Raw genomic sequence first — 19,455 nt, 5'->3', positions numbered from 1 at the left:
CATTTCAGTGGTTAATATATTCACAGAGTTGTACAACCATCACCACTATTGATTTTAGAACAGTTTTATCACTCAAGAAGAAAACTTGTAACCATTACCAGTCACTCCCTATCTCCCCTCCTCTAACACCTTGCAACCACCAATTTATATTTTATTTCTATGAATTTACCTATTTTTAACATTTCATAAAAATGGAATTGTAAAAATGTCACCTTTTATGTCTGCCTTTTACTAAACAATATTTCCTTTTTTCTTTTAAGATTTTATTTATTTATTAGAGAGCGAGCAAGCAAGCACGACAGGGTAGGAGGGTAGAGGGATAAGGAGAAGCAGATTTCCTGCTGAGCAGGGAGCCCGACATGGGGTTCAATCCCAGGACTCCAAGATCATGACCTATATGGAAGGCAGAGGCTTAACTGACTGAGCCACCCAGGCACCCCTCTAAACAATATTTCTAAGAGTCATTCATGTTGTAGCATGAATTCTTTTTGATGGCCAAATAATATTCCATTTTATGGATATTTTGTTTATCCATTCATCAGTTAATGGATATTTAGATTTCCACATTTTGGCCATGATGAATAATGATGCTAAGAACATACATTTATAAATTTTTATGTGGAAATAAGCTTTTATTTCTCTTGACTATATTGTAGGAGTGGAATTGCTGGGTCATATAGTAACTCCATGTTTAACATTTTGAGGAGCTGCCTAACTGTTTTCCAAAGTGGTCACACCATTTTGCATTTTTACCAGCAATATGTGAGGGTGTCAGTTTCTCTAAGCCTCCCTACACTTCTTATCTTTTTATTCTAACCCTTTTAGTGGGTGTGAAATGGTATCTCATTGTGGTTTTGATTGTATTTCCCTGGTAGCTTATGATGTTTGAGCATCTTTTCTTGTGTTAATTGCCACTTACAGGTCTTTGGAGAAATGTCTGTTTAGATCTTTTGTCTGTTTGTGTTGGGTTGTCTTTTTTTTTTTTTTTTTTGTCTTTTTATTGAGATGTAAGAGTTCTTTATATTTTGGATACAAGTCCTTTATCAGATAGGATTTGCAAATATTTTCCCCTATTCTTTGGGGTGCCTTTTTGCTTTCTTGTTAGTGTCCTTTGAAGCACAAACATTTTTAATTTTGATGAAGTCCAGTTTCTCTATTAAGAGTTTTATAGTTTTAGCTCTTATATCCATTGTGGGTTAATTTTTGTGAATGGTGTAAGGAAGAGATCCAATTTCTCAGTTTTGCATGTGGATATCTACTTGTCCCAGCACCATTTGTTAAAAAGCCTATTCTTTTCCCTCACTGAATTATCTTGGTATCATTGTTAAGATCATTTGACTATAAATAATGAGGGTTTATTTCTGGACTCATTCCATTCCATTGATCTGTATACTTAGGGCCATGCCAGTACCACACTGTCTTGATGACCATTAGCTTTGTGGTAAGTTTTGGAAGTTAGGAAGTGTGAGTTTTCCAACTTTGTTCTTTTTCTTTTTTTCTTTTCTGGGTCCCTTGCATTTCCATATGAATTTGGGATCAGCTTGTCAATTTCTGTGCAAAAGACACTTGGAATTTTGTTAGGGATTGTGCTGAATCTGTAGATCCAGTTGAGTGTTGCTACCTTTAACAATATTAAGTCTGTAGTTTTGGTATCAGGATAATATTGGCCTCAGAATCAGTTGGGAAATGTTGCTTCCTCTTCTATACATTGGAAGAGTTTGTGAAGAATTGGTGTTATTCTTTTAAAAATATTTGGTAAAATTTACCAGTGAAGCCATCAGACTGGGCTTTTCTTTGTGGGAGGTTTTGTGTGTGTGTGTGTGTGTGTTTTAATTATTTTATGTTAAGTTATGGTAAAATATATATAACATAAAATCTACCATCTTCACCATTTTAAAATGTACAGTTCAGTACTGTTAAGTACATTCACACTGTTGGGCGACCAATTGCCAGAACTATTTTCATCTTGCAAAACTGAAACTCTGTCCCAGTTAAACAGCTCCCCATTCCGCCTGCCCTCTGCCCCCAGCCCCTGGAAACCATTCTACTTCCTGTTTCTATGAATTTGACTACCCTAGGTACTTCATAGAAAGACACATTTGTCATTTTGTGACTGACTTCTTTCACTTAGCATAATATCCTCAAGGTTCATCCATGTTATAGCATGTATCAGAATTTCCTTCCTTTTTAAGGCTGAATAGTATCCATTGTATCAATTTACCACATTTTGTTTACCCATTCATCTGTTGATGGACACTTAGGTTGTTTCTTCCTTTTGTGTATTGTGGATAAAGTTGCTGTGAACGTGGGTATAAAAATATATCTTCAAGACCCTGCTGCTAAGTTCGAGACTAAGGTGTCTGCTGAGGGCCCACTTTCTGGTTCATAGATGTCTGCCTTCTAGCTCTATCTTCAAGGCAAGGGAGCTCTTTGGGGTCTCTTTTGTAAGGGCATAATCTCATTCATGACCTAATTACCGCCCAAACACCCACCTCCAAATAGTATCATGTTGGGGATTACATTTGTTTTTTTTTTTACACTTCCAGGCATGGATTTTTATTTTCACAAAGAGACAACAGTGCCTGCCCACATACAAGTATTTACAAAACCCAACTGATTGACCAAGCTAGAACCTGTGTTTTTTCCAGTTCTCAACATAGTTGGGAACATGGAAACATTAGTACCCACACAATTCCCAGAAATGGAATTTATCCACCAAACAGTGTAGATTACCTAATAAAAGTGCACTTACCTGCATAACTCAGTCTAAAAACCTCAGTGATACAAACCTCATGGCCAAGGTTTCATTAATCTATTTGGGGATTACATTTCAACATATGAATTTGGGGAAACACAAAATACTCTATAGCATTGAAGTAATATATGCATGTAATTTTAAAAGATAGTAATATATGACTTTTTAAAACCAAAAATGTAGTTCCCTTCCCAACTACCTTCAAACTTTTTGTCTTGGTTTGTAAAGATTTAGATAAATTTATGTATATAAATGTAAATGGTTGATCATCCAGTAACACAGGAACATTTGTGGTTGTATTTATAACCTTAGGAGATTGACATCAGGCAGGATAACGAGGATTTTATTAATACAGATCCATTGGTTGCCTAGAAGATCAGAAGGTTCTGTATGATACATGATTTTAAGTAAGGCAAAGCCTAAGGGCCCTGACTCAGGTGACCTGTGTATTCTGAGTCATCTCCTTCAGACTGTCAGCTGTTATTGTGTTATGATACATCTTTAGGTTTAGGGTAGGAAATGAAGGAGGAGGCATCCATGAGGTATTTGTCCTGAGGCAGCTGGGAACTCACCATCATAAACAAACATGGAAGTCCTACTATGTTGCAGAACATAGTTTTAGGCCTCAAAGCTGTGAAGAAATTTAAGACGGTCTTTGCTTTTGAGCTGGTTTACAATATAGTTTTGGACCTAAGACTCTCTTTTCCCCCACAGAATGCTGGATAACAATACAAGATAGTATATACTGAGTAACCATATTATTGGTAAAGACAGTAAATATTAATAGTTTAGAGAGAGGAATGATCATAGAGTATTGGTGTGATTGAGAAAGATCTCTTGGAGGTGGTGAGACTAACTGGACCTTAAGGAGAGAGTATAAATGGGGACAAAAGGAGAGGAGGAAAGTGGAAGAAGAAGAAAAATATGGAGGGAGGGATAGGAGGAAAGACTTTGAGGCTTGCTTACTACTTCGCGTGGTGCGGTGGTCAGTGTCAAGAGTGGAGTAGTTTATTTTGGGGAATGGTATGAAAATTAAGAGATCAGGTTATAGAAATGGGTAGGAATGATGATTGAGTGCCTTAAATTGCCTATAAATTGTGCGGAATTAATCTTATATCCAGTAGAATCCATTGAAGCTTTTAGCAATAAAGTGTTATGTTAGGAAGGATAATCTGGCAACTGAATGTATGTAGGCTGGATTACAAGGGCAGAGAGTAGAAGCAGGAAGGAGATAAAATGCTATTAAGAGTAAAGTAATCCAAGAACAAAGTTATAAAGGAAAACTTAGTAGGATTTGGTGATTGGATGGTAGAAGAGAGCCAGGAAGTCAAGGTGGACTGGTATTAAGTGTTGCCTAGGAAAGTTAAGATTCCATGAACAGAAATAAGACCTATACGGAAGTTCTGATTTTTTTGAAGACTGCTGAGGTTCTGTTTATATATGTTAAGTTTGAAGTGAAGGGACATCCTATAGAAACAGGCAATTGGAACATCACAGAACCCAAGAGAACTTTCAAGAAAGCTGACATGGTTTTCACTATTTAATTATGTACAGTATTTGGGAAAAAATGAAGCCTGCAAAATGACTATTTGGGTTGCTATTATGGTTATTGCCTGCTCTGCGAAGTAAGATCTTGAAGGAAAATGTTTTGAGATTAGAAGTTTAAGAGGAAATATAAATCTAAGAAGGGAGGAAATAATTTTAACCAGTTTCCAATAAATGGTTTAGTACAGGCTTCATTGAATTAAAAGAGGAGAAACAATGCTTTAGAGGCAGAAGTGGAGAAGTTAGGTAAAACTGTAGAGAAATTTTGAGGTAGAATAGAGATGATGAGGTAGTTCTTGAAATAGGACCTTGATCTAAGTAAAGCAAGAGGTTAGCTCATCTGCTAAGAGTGAAAGAAGAGCATTGAGAGGGCTCCTGGGTGGCTCAGTTGTTGGGTGTCTGCCATTGGCTCAGGTGGGATCCAGCCCCTCATCGGGCTCCCTGCTCTGCGGGAAGCCTGCTTCTCCCTCTCCCACTCCCCCTGCTTGTGTTCCCTCTCTCGCTGTGTCTCTCTCTGTCAAAAAATAAATAAAATCTTAAAAAAAAAAAAAAGAAGAGCATTGAGAACTTGAACAGTGTGGGAAAGGTTTGTGACTGACTGTGGTTAATATATTTAAGCGTCAATGCAGAACATGTGAAAAAAAAATGCTGAATGGAATTAGGGTGCACAATCAACATGATTTCATGACATTTTATGACTAGCAATACTTAGTGGCTCTGATTCAGGGGTAAAGAAAGCAGTTGGTCGGGTTATACAAGGTTGGATGAGTTTTTCTAGATTGCTAAGAGACAGTGTTGAAATACTTGGCTCTGGCTCAGAAAGGTCAGAGAGAAAGAAAAGCAAGGGTAAAGGTAGGGAGGCTCTGAACAGAGATGCAAAGGGGGAAACTAAAGTACTTAGAGAAGGTAGAACAGTTCCAAGTGATAAAATAGATCCAGATCCAGAGCCTTACCAGGAAGTGGAAGAGAAGGTAATGTGGAGTAGTTCTAGGAACTGAGACCTCAAGGTATAAGATGAATCTTTATGGTAGGCATTCCTCTTTGAGAGTAAGAATAGAGAAGAAAAATGTGAGGTAGGTGCTGAATTTCAGAACAGAATATTTATTATTAAATTCCAGTTTAAAAGGAGTTTTACATATTTTGCAACTATTGCATCACAGTTCTGTGATGATAAGGGTAACTAAGGTAGCTATTCTTATTCCATATTATAGAAGAGAAAATGGAGGCACACCAAGAAATAGCTGGCCAGAAATCCTGCAGTATATCGTGGCATGGCCACTTTAGGACAGTTCATAGGTTCATTTTGTCATCATTATCATTCAAACCAGAACAATATGGCATATTGTACAAAAATTTTTATAGTTAAAAAATAGAAAATAATTGTTATCCAACTCTTACTCTCCACCCAGACTTCTAGCATATATATACAGTATATAGAGGTGCTTTTTATTTTTTTCTCCTTTTTTTTTTTTAATTAATTAATTTATTTATTTTTTAAAGATTTTATTTATTTATTTGACAGAGAGAGAGCGAGAGAGGGAACACAAGCAGGGGGAGTGGGAGAGGGAGAAGCAGGCTTCCCGCGGGGCAGGGAGCCCGATGTGGGGCTCGATCCCAGGACCCTGGGATCATGACCTGAGCCAAAGGCAGATGCTTAACGAATGAGCCACCCAGGCGCCCCATTTTTTTCTCCTTTTATCACTTATATTGTGAACACATTTCCAAATGAACACATTCATTTTTTTTTTTTACTTTTTTTTTTTAAATATTTTATTTATTTGAGTGTAGCGGGGGTGGGGGGCATAACCAGATCGAAGGGCAGAGGGAGAGGGAGAAACAGATTCCCCACTGAGCAGGGAGCCTCGATCCCAGGACCCTGAGGACCCTGAGATCATGACCTGAGCCAAAGGCAGATGTTTAACTGACTGAGCCACCCCCCACATATTCATTTCTAATAGCTGCATTCTATTGGAGGGATGTACCACTTGTAATCTAATTTCTTCATGGAAATTTGGATGTTCATAATTGTTTTTTATTATAAATAATGCTATAGTGAACATTCTTATATATATCCTTGTACCGTTGTCTTTCTTTGTACCTTTGTACTACTTTCATAAAATAAAACTTTTGGAAGTCCAATTAGTAGATCAAAGGGCATGCACATTTGAAATTTTTATACATATTACCAAATTGTGCTCCAGGAAGGCTATACTAATTTATATTCTTGTTGGTCAGGCTATGAGAATGTGTTTTTACTTCACTCTTATTATCACTAGTTATTATTAATCTTTTTCATTATTCTAATTTGCACAAAAGGATATTTCCTTGTTTTTAATATTCATTTCTTTGATTGCTCTTTTTTCATATGTTCATATGAAGCTAGATCTGCTTCACATGCTTTTGTGAGGAACACAAAAAAAGATGATTTGAATATCGGTGTGGGTTCAAAAGAGATGGTACGGCTGTGATTTAGAGTGGCATATTGCAGGGCAGAGAATGATTGACCTGTTCCACTGGGAAGGAGTGGACAAGTAGACTGCTCTTCCCTCCCCTATCAAAAAGTGGAATTAGTTGGACCAATTTCTCAAATTTTAGTTTTACACTCAGTCTTTTAAAAATATCTAATTTAGGGGTGCCTGGGTGGCTCAGTCGTTAAGCGGCTGCCTTCGGCTCAGGTCATGATCTCAGGGTCCTGGAATTGAGCCCCACATCGGGCTCCCTGCTCAGCAGGAAGCCTGCTTCTCCCTCTCCCACTCCCCATGCTTGTGTTCCCTCTCTCGCTGTGTCTCTCTCTGTCAAATAAATAAATAAAATCTTTAAAAAAAATCTAATTTACTTTTGAAAAAAATAAACATTCCAATGGCTCATCTTGCTCCCATCCCTCTGTACCCTCCTGCTCCCCCTACAGTTAACTGCTTTTCTTTAGTTTTCTTTGTATCCATGTAGTATTACAGTGTAAAAAGACAAATATCTATTCCTGTGCTCCCTCTTCTTACACAAAAGCAGCTTACTAAATATGTCATTCTGTACTTTGCTTTCCTTCTGCACTTTGCTTTCCTTATTTAACAAAATATCTTGGAGCTCTTCCATGGATTTTTTTTTTTTTTTAAGGAGAGCAATACTTGTGGAACTCCAGAATTCACTAAAACAATTTTAATTTAATGTTACTTAAATGAGTACAAACAGAACTGGGCATAAATTCCATGCCAGCAAACCACACTACAAAATTAACAGAATTAAAGTCAACATTAATATGACACAACTGTTTTGTTGATACTAATTAGATACAGCATGACTTAGGTAGTGACTGCTGAGGTACAGTTGCTTATGGCCTTAGCAAGCCCGTATCACACTGTGTCCCATGCCGATTCAGTTCTCCCGCCACTTTTCTGTAATCCAACTCAGTCCTGTTCTACCTTTCCTTTATTCCATAGCACCATCATCTTTCTATAGGAGTTATATCATCATGCTATATGATTTAACTATTTATTGTGTTTATTGTGTATATTCCTTGTGAGAATGTAAGTTTTTTTTATGAAGCGCAGGTCTTCATTTTATTCACTGATATTACCAAACACCCAGAACTGATCCTGGAACATAATGGATACTCAGATATTTGGTGAAGGAATAACAAATGAATTCTTAGGCACATTAAAGTCTGAGAACCACTGGTGGAGGATGCTGAGGCAATAGATAGTCATAAAGGCAGGCCAAAAGGTGCAGAAAGAGGAGAGGTAGGTCCAGTAAGGTCAACTAACCCTGGCTCTGAGGGAAGGGAGGCCAGTGTGGCTGGTGGTGGAGTGATTGGAAGAGGGAGAAGATGACCTTTGGTCTCTGGTGCTCTCTGGTGCTCTCCGGGTCCTGGGGATGAGGCTTAGAGGCGGTTGTTGACATCTTTGTTAGATAGGCCATTGAGGGCCTTTCATGCAGCCCATTAGATTCTGGGACAGTTTCTCCTAGAATCAATGAGAGGGAAATACAAAATAGTTATTTTTCCGTTCTCTCATTTACTACCTTAAAATGGCTTTTATTTTCTAGATTTGTATAATGAAAGCATAGTCTTATTGCAGGGACAACAGAAGAACCACTGCACTGATTTCCTAAGTATTGATACAGCTAGAAAAGTTTAAATGCCTGAAAGAGGAAGGAGAACCATTAACTTTCACAAGGATAATCAATCAAAGTAAATAGCTGATTATATTCTCTTTGTCTGTAGAAAGTACCTGACAGGGAGATGGGGTTGTGTTCCAAGATGGGGCAGAGTAAGCTGCAGCACACTCTCACCTAGGTTCAACATCTTGGCTTGAATTATGGCATAGCCTGGAATATTTGTTTGGGGTGGCAGAGTTTTATTATTAGAAGAATTTGATCAAGCCCAGCCTTGCAACCGCAATGTTGTTGCAGCAGGACCATTGCAGACTTCTCTTCAGGTGTGCTAATGCCGTCAGCAATGAATGATATCTTATTTCCAGCTGGGGGTAGGAGGTGGGAAGGCTGATTACATGGGGCATTGTAAATTCCAGTTAACAAATACTAAACACAGTGTAGTTTAATAACATTATTTGTTGGGAAGATTCTTTTGTAAATATATCCTCTGCCTAGCCTGAGGGTAACTTATTGAGTGAGTTAAACTTTGAGAGAAGAGGGGAATAATTTGTTTGTTAGATGGTGCTTTGGGGAAGTGGTGGTATAAGTGTATATAGTTCTACAAATTTTAGTCCTTTCACTTACGTTGTTTTAGGATTCTCCTAGAAACTTGTCAGGCTGGTAATGCCCTCAGGTCTCTCTTTGCTATCTTCCCTAACATTTTTTTCCTTGAAGTTCACTGATTCATAGAATGAGTCTGGAAGTGACTTTAAAGATCCTTTATTCTGGTTCTTCCCATAGTTGCCACAAATCCAAAAGGTCAGGTCTAGAGTTCCAACAGCCAAACATTCTGCCATCTGGACTGAGATCTCCTAGGCTGAGGCTGCTAGACTGCAGAGGTAGTGACCTGATTCATCTCTCTCCCTTCCACCCTCCCCCCTTCCTTTCCTCCCCTACTTCCCTCCCTTGGCCCCTTTCCTTTCTCCCTCCCCTGTACTACTTTTCTTATTTTATCATCCCATTTTCCTTTCTTATTTCTAGGCCATGTAGGTCAGCCAGGGAAGGGTTAGTGAGGTTAAGGCGTGAAGGCGATCCTCACGACCTGAGGTGCACAAGGAAGAACATCCTTTGACCTTCAGAAATGCTAATTATGCTCTCTTTTTCCTAGGATGCTCACAACTGTATTCCTGAGTTGGACAGTGAGACAGCCATGTTTTCTGTCTATGATGGACATGGAGGTAACTTTAGCGGATCATATTGGTGACATTCTTGAACTCCAGTTCCAGACTTTAGGGGGCAAGAACAGGTCCTTTGTTCTTTTCCTTTCCAAGGTTCTGGTCCTAAGATATCATTTCCTTCCCAGTGCTGTTTTCTCTATTTTGCCATTCTACCTTCCTAACAGGATATTGTATTGGTTTATAATCTCACCAGGCCTTGTTTTAATCCAAAAAGCCTCTTCCTGTATTAGAATTTATTTTTTTTCCACTGAGAACTAAGTATACAGGTGAGAAAAGCAAAAAGGTATATTAATTTAGCACTGTGAAAGTTGATGGTGAAATCTATTGTGTGGATCAGAACTTCCTAAACAATTATCTTTCAGATAGGTTTCAGTTGTATAAAATAGTTATTTCCTCGACCCTTTGGGTTCACTCCAGTAAGGCATATAAATATTATTTCACTTTATATGTGGGAAGCAGTGCTCTGGGTGACCTTACTTTTCTTCTAGGGGAGGAAGTTGCCTTGTACTGTGCCAAATATCTTCCTGATATCATCAAAGATCAGAAGGCCTACAAAGAAGGCAAGCTACAAAAGGTCTGTCTTTTCGTAATGCTCCTTCTCTACTTCTGTAGGCTTTCCCTTGTTTTCTAGTCCTTCGCTTTTTCTGTCTTGTTGCCAGTAAGCTGCTGCTTATTGCATTTCTTAAAGAATTCTATTTCCACTTGGACGTTTTTAGAACTGCTTCATTAATCTCAGGTCTCTGAACTGTTTTATTTATATGAGAGTGTCTCCTTGTATGGTGGATCACACTGTAATTTGCATGCCATCTTTGTACCCAGGTTGTATATAGGCAATTCATGTTGTACCCACTGTACTTTTTCAACTTGCCTCATACTATTTGGCTTATATACAGGCATTAGAAGATGCCTTCTTGGCTATTGATGCCAAACTGACCACTGAGGAAGTCATTAAGGAGCTGGCACAGATTGCAGGGAGACCCACCGAGGATGAGGATGAAAAAGAAAAAGTAGCTGATGAAGATGATGGTGAGTGTGGCATCCCTTGTTTGAGAGGAAATCAGCATTTTATTTAATTAATTTATTTATTTATTTGAAAGAGAGAGAGATAGCGAGCAGGAACACAAGCAGGGGGAGTGGGAGAGGGAGAAGCAGGCTTCCCGCTGAGCAGGAAGCCTGATGCGGGGCTCGATCCCAGGACCCTGGGACCATGACCTGAGCCAAAGGCAGCCTTTTAACGACTGAGCCACCCAGGCGCCCCAGAAATCAGCATTTTAAAGAACTCTTCTTTAATATGTATTATGTGTCAATTCTAAGAGAGGATGACTTCTTAGGGACTTGGGGAGTCCTCACATTAAAGAACCCTATGTTCTCCTATACTACATGAGGTTATGAAAGGAGAATTAACCTTTGTACCTAGTGTCCATAGTTGTAAGCATTTTTATATATATTATCTATTGTCATTGTGATGGGGTCTCTCTGGTTCCTGTTAATGTTTATGTGACCTTTTTTTTTTAAGACTTGGAACTGTCATTAAGCCTGGGCTATAGGCCTAAAACTAGCATTGTGGGCTTCCTGGGTCCTTAGCCATAATGAGGTTTCCAACTTATCAATCAAAAATGAGAGGTGATAAAAGAACTAGTATTCCTTTGACTAAGAATAGGGTGAAAGACCAAGACCAAAGGAAGTCTATGCAGGCAGGTATTACTTGAGAAGGAAGCAAAGGGGTATTCTGAGACTTGATAGGAAGCTTGATAGGAGCCTTAGGAGTGGGCGGTGGTGGGGAAGTTGAAATTCTACCTGCAAGGGTTGTGGAAGTGGGAAGGGGGGCTGATCCCATGAAGAGTCTGGGGTGGGGGTGCTGATTCAGCCTCTTCCCTGCAGTGGACAATGAGGAGGCTGCACTGCTGCATGAAGAGGCCACCATGACTATTGAAGAGCTGCTGACACGCTATGGGCAGAACTGTCACAAGGGTGCTCCCCACAGCAAATCTGGAGCTGGGACAGGCGAGGAACCAGGGTCCCAGGGTCTCAACGGGGAGGCAGGACCTGAGGACCCATCTAGGGAAGCTTCTTCAGAGGAAAATGGTCCCACAGCCAAGGCCCACACAGGCCTTTCCTCCAACTCAGAACGTGGGACTGAGGCAGGCCAAGGTGGTGAGCCTGGCACTCCCACTGGTGAGGCTGGGCCTTCCTGCTCTTCAGCCTCTGACAAGCTGCCTCGAGTTGCTAAGTCCAAGTTCTTTGAGGACAGTGAGGATGAGTCAGATGAGGCAGAGGAGGAAGAGGAAGACAGTGAGGTAAGGGCTTGTGGGAGCAGACAGATGCTGAGTCTGCAGAGAGGGCCTGTTTGGTCACCATGCATAGCTGTTGGCTCTTTTCCTTCTTCTATTTTTTTTTTTAAAGTAATTTCTACACCCAACACGGGGCTTGAACTCAAGACTCCAAGATCAAGAGTTGCATGCTGTCCCGACTAAGCCAACCAGATACCCCGCCTTCTTCTATTTTTAGATCAGCCCCCAAGACCTACTATATTCCAAGGTTTTCTTGAATTCATTATTTTCACCAACGTAGGAACCATTAGCCTTCGAACCTCTTCCTTTGTTGGTACTATAACAAATAGATCTAGTTCTAGCCTTTCAGAGTCTGTCTCCCAGAGAGAGAACAAGAAGGTGGTGGTTGTCACTTTGGATATTTGGGTATCTCCTCTGGGCCATTTATTTTCTGGCTGTGTTGCCTGGAAGGATAGTAGTTATACCCATCTAGCCTTCTCCCCTCCCCTAGATTTTTCTATCATGATCATATAGTTGTATCTTTCAGTGCTCTCAGAATCTGTGTTCAGTCAGGGCCTCTTCGTTCTGAGTATGAGTTGGGGGGAGGGGGGCAGGGGGTCATCCCAGTCTCAGCAGCCTGGGATCATCCCTCTGGCAGGAATGCAGTGAGGAAGAGGATGGCTACAGCAGCGAAGAGGCAGAGAATGAGGAGGATGAAGATGACACTGAGGAGGCTGAAGAGGACGAGGAAGAAGAGGAGATGATGGTACCGGGCATGGAAGGCAAGGAGGAGGTATGTAGGGAAGGAGCAGTGAATCTGGAAAAGCCAAGAGGCACATGTGATTCCCTGATGGTGATTTGGGGACAGGGAATCTCCTTGCTGCCTTAGTACTGAAGTCCTGGTTATGGGGGCATTTATGCTACAAGGGGAACTAGGTCTTTAGGATACAGTTAGCGCAGAATAGAAAGAGAGCATGCTCTAGTCTTTGGAAAGATTAAATCCATGCCTCTCCTGTTAAAGCTCTTTTGGTGGTCCCAGTGAGAGAGAAAGCATAAGCAAATGGTCAGGGGAGCACCAATGAGGAGCTTATGTCCGGAAGCTCCCATGATGCTCCCTTTCTTCCTCTTAAGCCTGGCTCTGACAGCGGTACAACAGCGGTGGTGGCTCTGATACGAGGGAAGCAGTTGATTGTAGCCAATGCAGGAGACTCTCGTTGTGTGGTGTCCGAGGCTGGCAAAGCTTTGGACATGTCCTATGACCACAAACCAGAGGATGAAGTGGAGCTAGCACGCATCAAGAATGCTGGTGGCAAGGTCACCATGGATGGGCGAGTCAACGGGGGCCTCAACCTCTCCAGAGCCATTGGTAAGTGCTAGGAAAGTGTGGGGAAGACTTCTGGGGTCTTATTCTCTCTTCCAGACTACCTGGTAGCAAACTTTAATCTTAATAGGCCCTTGTACCTTTTTCCAAGTCCTTTGGTATCTATGACCTTTGTCTGTAAAATGTGTCCATGAGATAGGTTAAGATAGCTGTCATTTTTGTTTTTTTTTTATTTTATTTTTTTAAAGATTTTATTTATTTATTTGAGACAGAGAATGAGATAGAGAGCATGAGAGAGGGGAGGGTCAGAGGGAGAAGCAGACTCCCTGCTGAGCAGGGAGCCCGATGCGGGACTCGATCCCGGGACTCCAGGATCATGACCTGAGCCGCAGGCAGTCGCTTAACCAACTGAGCCACCCAGGTACCCGATAGCTGTCATTTTTGGATGATTAAAAAAGGTAGTGACCTACCTAAGGTTTAGCAACCTGAAGATAGGGCTGAAACTAGAAAAACTAGAACTCAGTTTTCCATTCACTTAGATTATGGAACTTTGTAAAGAAGGGAAATGAATGGCAAGGCTCGACCAGCCTCGAGCACAAGTCTTTGCGGAGTGCTTAAAATACTCTTCAACCATTCCTTTACTTCAGGAGACCACTTCTACAAGAGAAATAAGAACTTGCCACCTGAGGAACAGATGATATCAGCCCTTCCTGACATCAAGGTGCTGACTCTCACTGACGACCACGAATTCATGGTCATTGCCTGTGATGGCATATGGTGAGCACCAGTGGAATGCCCTAAAATTTCCTTTTTTTATTGCAGCATTACTTGTAGGGTTCTGAGCTGGTTTGGCTTTTTCATCCCTCTAATGGCTGCATTCAGTACTTTTCTCAAACTGCTAGGATTAGAGCCTAGGCAGACATCTTGGTGTCAAAACCCCCAAGCCTAAGGCAGAGCAAAGGACAATCTCCATAGGTGTTTACATTGGTCCTGGGGGCTATCACCTCTCTACATTCCTCTCTTTTGCCTTGGTGGGACTAAAGAAGAGTGTATTGTTTTTGACCTCAGGAATGTGATGAGCAGCCAGGAAGTTATAGACTTTATTCAATCAAAAATCAGCCAGCGTGATGAAAATGGGGAGCTTCGGTTATTGTCATCCATCGTGGAAGAGGTGAGTGCCTGGGTAGAGGAGAGAGGGCATCTGGTTTGCATAGCCAAGGTTTTGTCTTTTGACCTGAGCTAAGACCAGAGCTGGGAAGTGTCAGTAATTTACTGATAGATGCCAAACCTGACTAGAAAGTTCCATTTCCTTCATTTCCCTGCCTTATTCTCATGCCTTATGCACTAGCAAGTGGGCTGTTCTGTGACGTCTGTTGCCTGTTCCCCTCCTTCTGCCACCGTCTCAGCAGGGTCAGCCCTCTTCTGGGAGTTTAGGTTCCTAGGAAGGTGTTCAGACCCTGAAGCTGAGCTACCTACCTTGTCCCTTTTGTAGCTGCTGGATCAGTGCCTGGCACCAGACACTTCTGGGGACGGTACAGGGTGTGACAACATGACCTGCATCATCATTTGCTTCAAGCCCCGAAACACAGCAGAGCTTCAGCCAGAGAGTGGCAAGCGGAAACTGGAGGAGGTGCTCTCTTCTGAGGGGGCTGAAGAAAATGGCAACAGTGACAATAAGAAGAAGGCCAAGCGGGACTAATGGTTGTCCAGACCCCTGCCCACCTAGACTGTTTTCTGAGCCCTCTGGACCTGAGACTGAGTTTTGTCTTTTTCCTTTAGCCTTAGCAGTGGTTATGAGGTGTGCAGGGGGAGCTGGGTGGCTTTACTCAGCCCATTCCAAAGAGGGCTCTCCCTCCACACAGCAGCCTGGGAGCCTCTGCTGTCTTCCCCAGCCTCCTCCTTGCTCCTTGGGGCTCATCACCGGTTCTGTGCCTGTGCTCTGTTGTGTTGGAGGGAAGACTGGCGGTTCTGGTTTTTACTCTGTGAACTTTATTTAAGGACATTCTTTTTTATTGGCGGCTCCATGGCCCCCAGCCGCTTGCACCCGCTCTCTGTTGTACACTTTCAATCAACACTTTTTCAGACTAAAGGCCAAAACCTAATTGTGCCAATGGTGTCCTTTTTTCAATAATGCTGTCCTGTCCGGCCCCCCGAGAATTCTCTGGCCCCAGACTTGACCTCTTTGGTGGCGCCTGCCAAGCTCCTCAGCGCACTTGTGTGTGTGTATGTGTGCGCGCGTGCGTGTGTGTGTGCGCGCGCGCGCGCGCTCGCCACGCATGTGTAGGGCAGAGGGGGCCCAGGTATTGCAGTTCCCCGAGCTGCTGGGCAACGTGGCCCAGCGTCGCGGCTCATCCTCCCCCCTCCCCCTCCGGGATCAGGCATAGTTTCCTAGTTCCTCTAGGTAGGGGTAAGGACCAGCTGGGCGGCTCCTAAGACTAAAAGCAGGGCCAGGCCTTCTGCCCTCCTCACCCGCCTGGTTTCTGTCTGATCTCTGATTGGCTCGCCCGCTTCCTTTCGTCACAATCACTTCCTGGTCACGCTCTGGACGTTTTCGCCGCTTTTGCTTTCCCCAGACTACGCGTCCCGTGTGGCTCTGCGGCAGCGGAAGCGGAAGCGAGGACGGAGGTACCAGCTGGTCTCCGTAGGGGGGGGTAAGGGGCTCCATGAATGGACGCGGCGGCGGCGGCGGCGGCGGGAGCGGCCTGAGCTGGGCGCCGGGGCCAGGGCCGGGGGCTGCCCGGGGCCCGCGCCGCTGCATGGAGGCGGCCCGCGGGCCCTGAGAGGAAGGGCGGGCGGGCAGGCCGGAGTAGGAGGGGCGGGGCCGGGCGGCCGCAGGCCGGAGGCGCGTCGGGCTGGAGCCGGTCACGATGCCCCGAAGGAAGCAGAGCCACCCGCAGCCCGTGAAATGCGAGGGGGTCAAAGGTCAGGGGTCAGGGGCCGCGAGGGGGGAGGAGCGGGGGTGGGGTCAGTGGAGTGGGTTCAGGTCGGGGTGGAGGGGGACTCCTGAGGGATGGGGTGGGCGATCTGGAGTCCTAGCTTCCTACCGAGGTACTAAGGGAACCCGAGAGGGTCTGCGAGTTCGGGAAGTACGGGCTGCGAGGGCTAGCTCCCGGGGTGCGGATGATGGGCACGGTTCCTGAGGGAGAATCTACAAGCCCCCTCCCCTCTTCAGTGGATACCGAAGACTCCCTCGACGAAGGACCCGGGGCCCTGGTATTGGAGAGTGATTTGCTACTAGGCCAGGATCTGGAGTTTGAGGAGGAAGAGGAAGAGGAGGAAGGTGACGGCAACAGCGACCAGCTCATGGGCTTCGAGAGAGACTCTGAAGGTGGGTTTGAGGGACTTGATCAAGGATTAGTGGCCACTGGAACCTCAGCCCTTCAGGAGGTGGGTTAGGGTTTAGTGCCAGTGAGCAAAACACGAAACAGTGCCACAACCTAGGGATGATTTTATTTAGATTTGAGCTAGATTTTTTCACTTGCCTAATGGTCCAGTGAGCTCCATCACTTTGTTGAGGTGAAGTTCTGGGGCCTGGTCCGAAGGTGGTATGAACAGGACAGTGGATGAATCACATGGAGCAACTGGTTAAAAGTTAATGCCCTTTTAATAACCTTGTTCTCCTGCCTAGCACATTCCTTATGTGAAGTTTAAGAGGTTCAGGGAAACAATTTCTTATTCAAATTAAGTTATGCCTAATCTAACTACCCTTTCACCTGCAGCATAAACCCTTTCCTATTGAGGTTTTGGTCCCTACCCCCAAGTATTCTTGCACATTCCTTTTCCCTGTCAATCAAAACATCACCCCATCCTAATTTGCTGCACCACCTACCAACTTATGCCACCTATACGAAGGATGTTTTTGAAAATCATTGAGGGAATCCATGTAAAAGAAAATCCGTCTTTTAGGCACATTACTTTGTATCCACTTCACTCCAGATTTTGCCTCACTCTTGACATAGTTTTTATTTTCTAATCAGCTCTGTACTAAAAAGGACCTTACTAACGTAAAGCTTAGAATAAGGTCTCAGGCCTCTGCCTTGTGTATTTTTACTTAACTTTCTTATCCCAAGAATCAGCTAATTACATTATTGGTGCATTTCAGCCTGTGGTCCACTGTGAGCCTTTGATCTTTTTCCATGCAGTGGAATTAGGTACAGCTGTCATCACTAGGTTAGTACAGACTCAGAAGCAGATAATTCATATTGAATTTTTAGGATCACTGAAGTGAAGGGTGGAGCCAAGCAAGGGGAAGGGAGATACACTAAGCGAGTTTGGAGCCTGGTCCTACCCCATGTTGATGTCTCTTCTCATGTCTGTCTTACCAGGAGACTCTCTGGGGGCCAGGCCTGGGCTTCCCTACGGGCTGAGTGATGACGAGTCTGGGGGCGGCCGGCCACTAAGTGCTGAGAGTGAAGTTGAGGAACCAGCCAGGGGTCCAGGGGAGGCCAGGGGTGAGAGGCCAGGCCCAGCCTGCCAGCTGTGTGGGGGGCCGACAGGTGAGGGGCCGTGTTGTGGGGCAGGAGGGCCGGGTGGGGGGCCCCCGCTGCCCCCACGGCTACTATACTCATGCCGCCTCTGCGCCTTCGTGTCCCACTACTCGAGCCACCTGAAGCGGCACATGCAGACACACAGCGGGGAGAAGCCGTTCCGCTGTGGCCGCTGCCCCTACGCCTCAGCCCAGCTCGTCAACCTGACGCGACATACCCGCACCCACACTGGCGAGAAGCCCTACCGCTGTCCCCACTGCCCCTTTGCCTGCAGCAGCCTGGGCAACCTGAGGCGGCATCAGCGCACCCACGCGGGGCCCCCCACTCCTCCCTGCCCGACCTGTGGCTTCCGCTGCTGCGCTCCACGTCCCACCCGGCCTCCCAGTCCCACAGAGCAGGAGGGGGCAGTGCCCCGGCGACCTGAAGGTAAAAAGCCAGAACCCAAAAGAACCTGGGCTGCGGGTGGGTGGCCCTAGGGATACTTGGATTCATAGCTCAGGTCTCACTGTCCCCACAGATGCTCTGCTGCTTCCGGACTTGAGCCTCCATGTGCCACCAGGTGGTGCCAGTTTCCTGCCGGACTGTGGGCAGCTGCGGGGTGATGGGGAGGGCCTCTGTGGGACTGGATCAGAACCACTGCCAGAGCTGCTGTTCCCTTGGACCTGCCGCAACTGTGGACAGGAGCTGGAGGAGGGGGAGGGTAGCCGGCTGGGAGCTGCCATGTGTGGGCGCTGCATGCGAGGAGAGGCTGGAGGGGGTGCCAGTGGGGGGCCCCAGGGCCCCAGTGACAAAGGCTTTGCCTGTAGCCTCTGCCCCTTTGCCACTCACTATCCCAACCACCTGGCCCGGCACATGAAGACGCACAGTGGCGAGAAGCCCTTTCGCTGCGCCCGCTGTCCCTATGCCTCTGCTCATCTGGATAACCTGAAACGGCACCAGCGCGTCCACACAGGAGAGAAGCCCTACAAGTGCCCCCTCTGCCCCTATGCCTGTGGCAACCTGGCCAACCTCAAGCGTCATGGTCGCATCCACTCTGGGGACAAACCTTTTCGGTGTAGCCTTTGCAACTACAGCTGCAATCAGAGCATGAACCTCAAACGCCACATGCTGCGGCACACAGGCGAGAAGCCCTTCCGCTGTGCCACCTGCGCCTACACCACGGGCCACTGGGACAACTACAAACGCCACCAGAAGGTGCACGGCCATGGTGGGGCAGGAGGGCCTGGCCTCTCGGCCTCCGAGGGCTGGGCCCCACCTCACAGCCCCTCCTCTGTGTTGAGCTCTCGGGGCCCGACAGCTTTGAGTGCTGCTGGTAGCCGGGCTCTCCACACGGACTCGCCCTGAACCAGGTCCTTCTCCCTCAGGGCCCTGTGGATTAGCCCTGCCTCTCCTGTACCTTTTATACCGATGGACCGGAAGCCACCTTCTACTTCCTCCCCCGCTGGCCAGGGGCTCCACAGACTAACCTAGGCACTATATGGACCAGCCCAAACCCCATGGGCGAGGGGCCCATACGGACCAGGGGGCCTTCCTTGACTGAGGCACTTCATGAGCTCAGTGAGAAGGGCCCTGCATTCACCTCCACTGCTCCCAGGGGCAGTAGAGGAACTGGCTGGGGGATTGCCCAGCCTCCCACCTGTTTATTTAACTTATTTCAGTGCTTTATAATAAAGGAAACACTAACAAAGCCATGTCTATGCTGAGTTGGCAGTGGCAAGCACAGCTCCACCTCACCCTTAGCACAGCAGTCTGT

General features: G+C 45.1%; 2 protein-coding genes across 6 annotated transcripts in view; both read left to right on the top strand.

Annotated features, from left to right (window-relative positions):
* The window catches only part of PPM1G (protein phosphatase, Mg2+/Mn2+ dependent 1G), a 36,474-nt gene extending 21,116 nt beyond the window's left edge, over window positions 1-15,358 (top strand). For all 3 annotated transcript variants that reach the window (XM_032391559.1, XM_032391557.1, XM_032391558.1), the window contains exons 2-10: window positions 9,555-9,624; window positions 10,113-10,198; window positions 10,518-10,650; window positions 11,506-11,921; window positions 12,553-12,687; window positions 13,026-13,260; window positions 13,863-13,992; window positions 14,284-14,386; window positions 14,708-15,358. In XM_032391559.1, coding sequence (XP_032247450.1) covers window positions 9,597-9,624; window positions 10,113-10,198; window positions 10,518-10,650; window positions 11,506-11,921; window positions 12,553-12,687; window positions 13,026-13,260; window positions 13,863-13,992; window positions 14,284-14,386; window positions 14,708-14,914 — 1,473 coding nt within the window. In that variant the 5' untranslated portion in view covers window positions 9,555-9,596 and the 3' untranslated portion in view covers window positions 14,915-15,358. The remainder of the gene's footprint in view (window positions 1-9,554; window positions 9,625-10,112; window positions 10,199-10,517; window positions 10,651-11,505; window positions 11,922-12,552; window positions 12,688-13,025; window positions 13,261-13,862; window positions 13,993-14,283; window positions 14,387-14,707) is intronic.
* Window positions 15,359-15,762: 404 nt separating this feature from the next.
* On the top strand, window positions 15,763-19,389 carry ZNF513 (zinc finger protein 513). Of its 3 annotated transcripts, none has more exons than XM_032391576.1 (4): window positions 15,763-15,840; window positions 16,388-16,543; window positions 17,541-18,128; window positions 18,220-19,389. In XM_032391576.1, exons 2-4 carry the CDS (start codon window positions 16,519-16,521, stop codon window positions 19,044-19,046), a joined length of 1,440 nt encoding a protein of 479 aa, XP_032247467.1. In that variant the 5' UTR covers window positions 15,763-15,840; window positions 16,388-16,518; the 3' UTR covers window positions 19,047-19,389. The 3 variants fall into 3 exon arrangements, with proteins under 3 accessions (XP_032247467.1, XP_032247466.1, XP_032247468.1); XM_032391575.1 differs by lacking the exon at window positions 15,763-15,840 and adding an exon at window positions 15,974-16,137; XM_032391577.1 differs by lacking the exon at window positions 15,763-15,840 and adding an exon at window positions 16,197-16,263.
* Window positions 19,390-19,455: the final 66 nt, after the last annotated feature.

This window comes from Phoca vitulina, unplaced genomic scaffold, assembly GCF_004348235.1.
Source record: "Phoca vitulina isolate PV1807 unplaced genomic scaffold, GSC_HSeal_1.0 scaffold63, whole genome shotgun sequence".
NCBI classification, from domain to species: Eukaryota; Metazoa; Chordata; class Mammalia; order Carnivora; family Phocidae; genus Phoca; species Phoca vitulina.
This window is presented reverse-complemented; position numbering and strand designations above follow the sequence as displayed.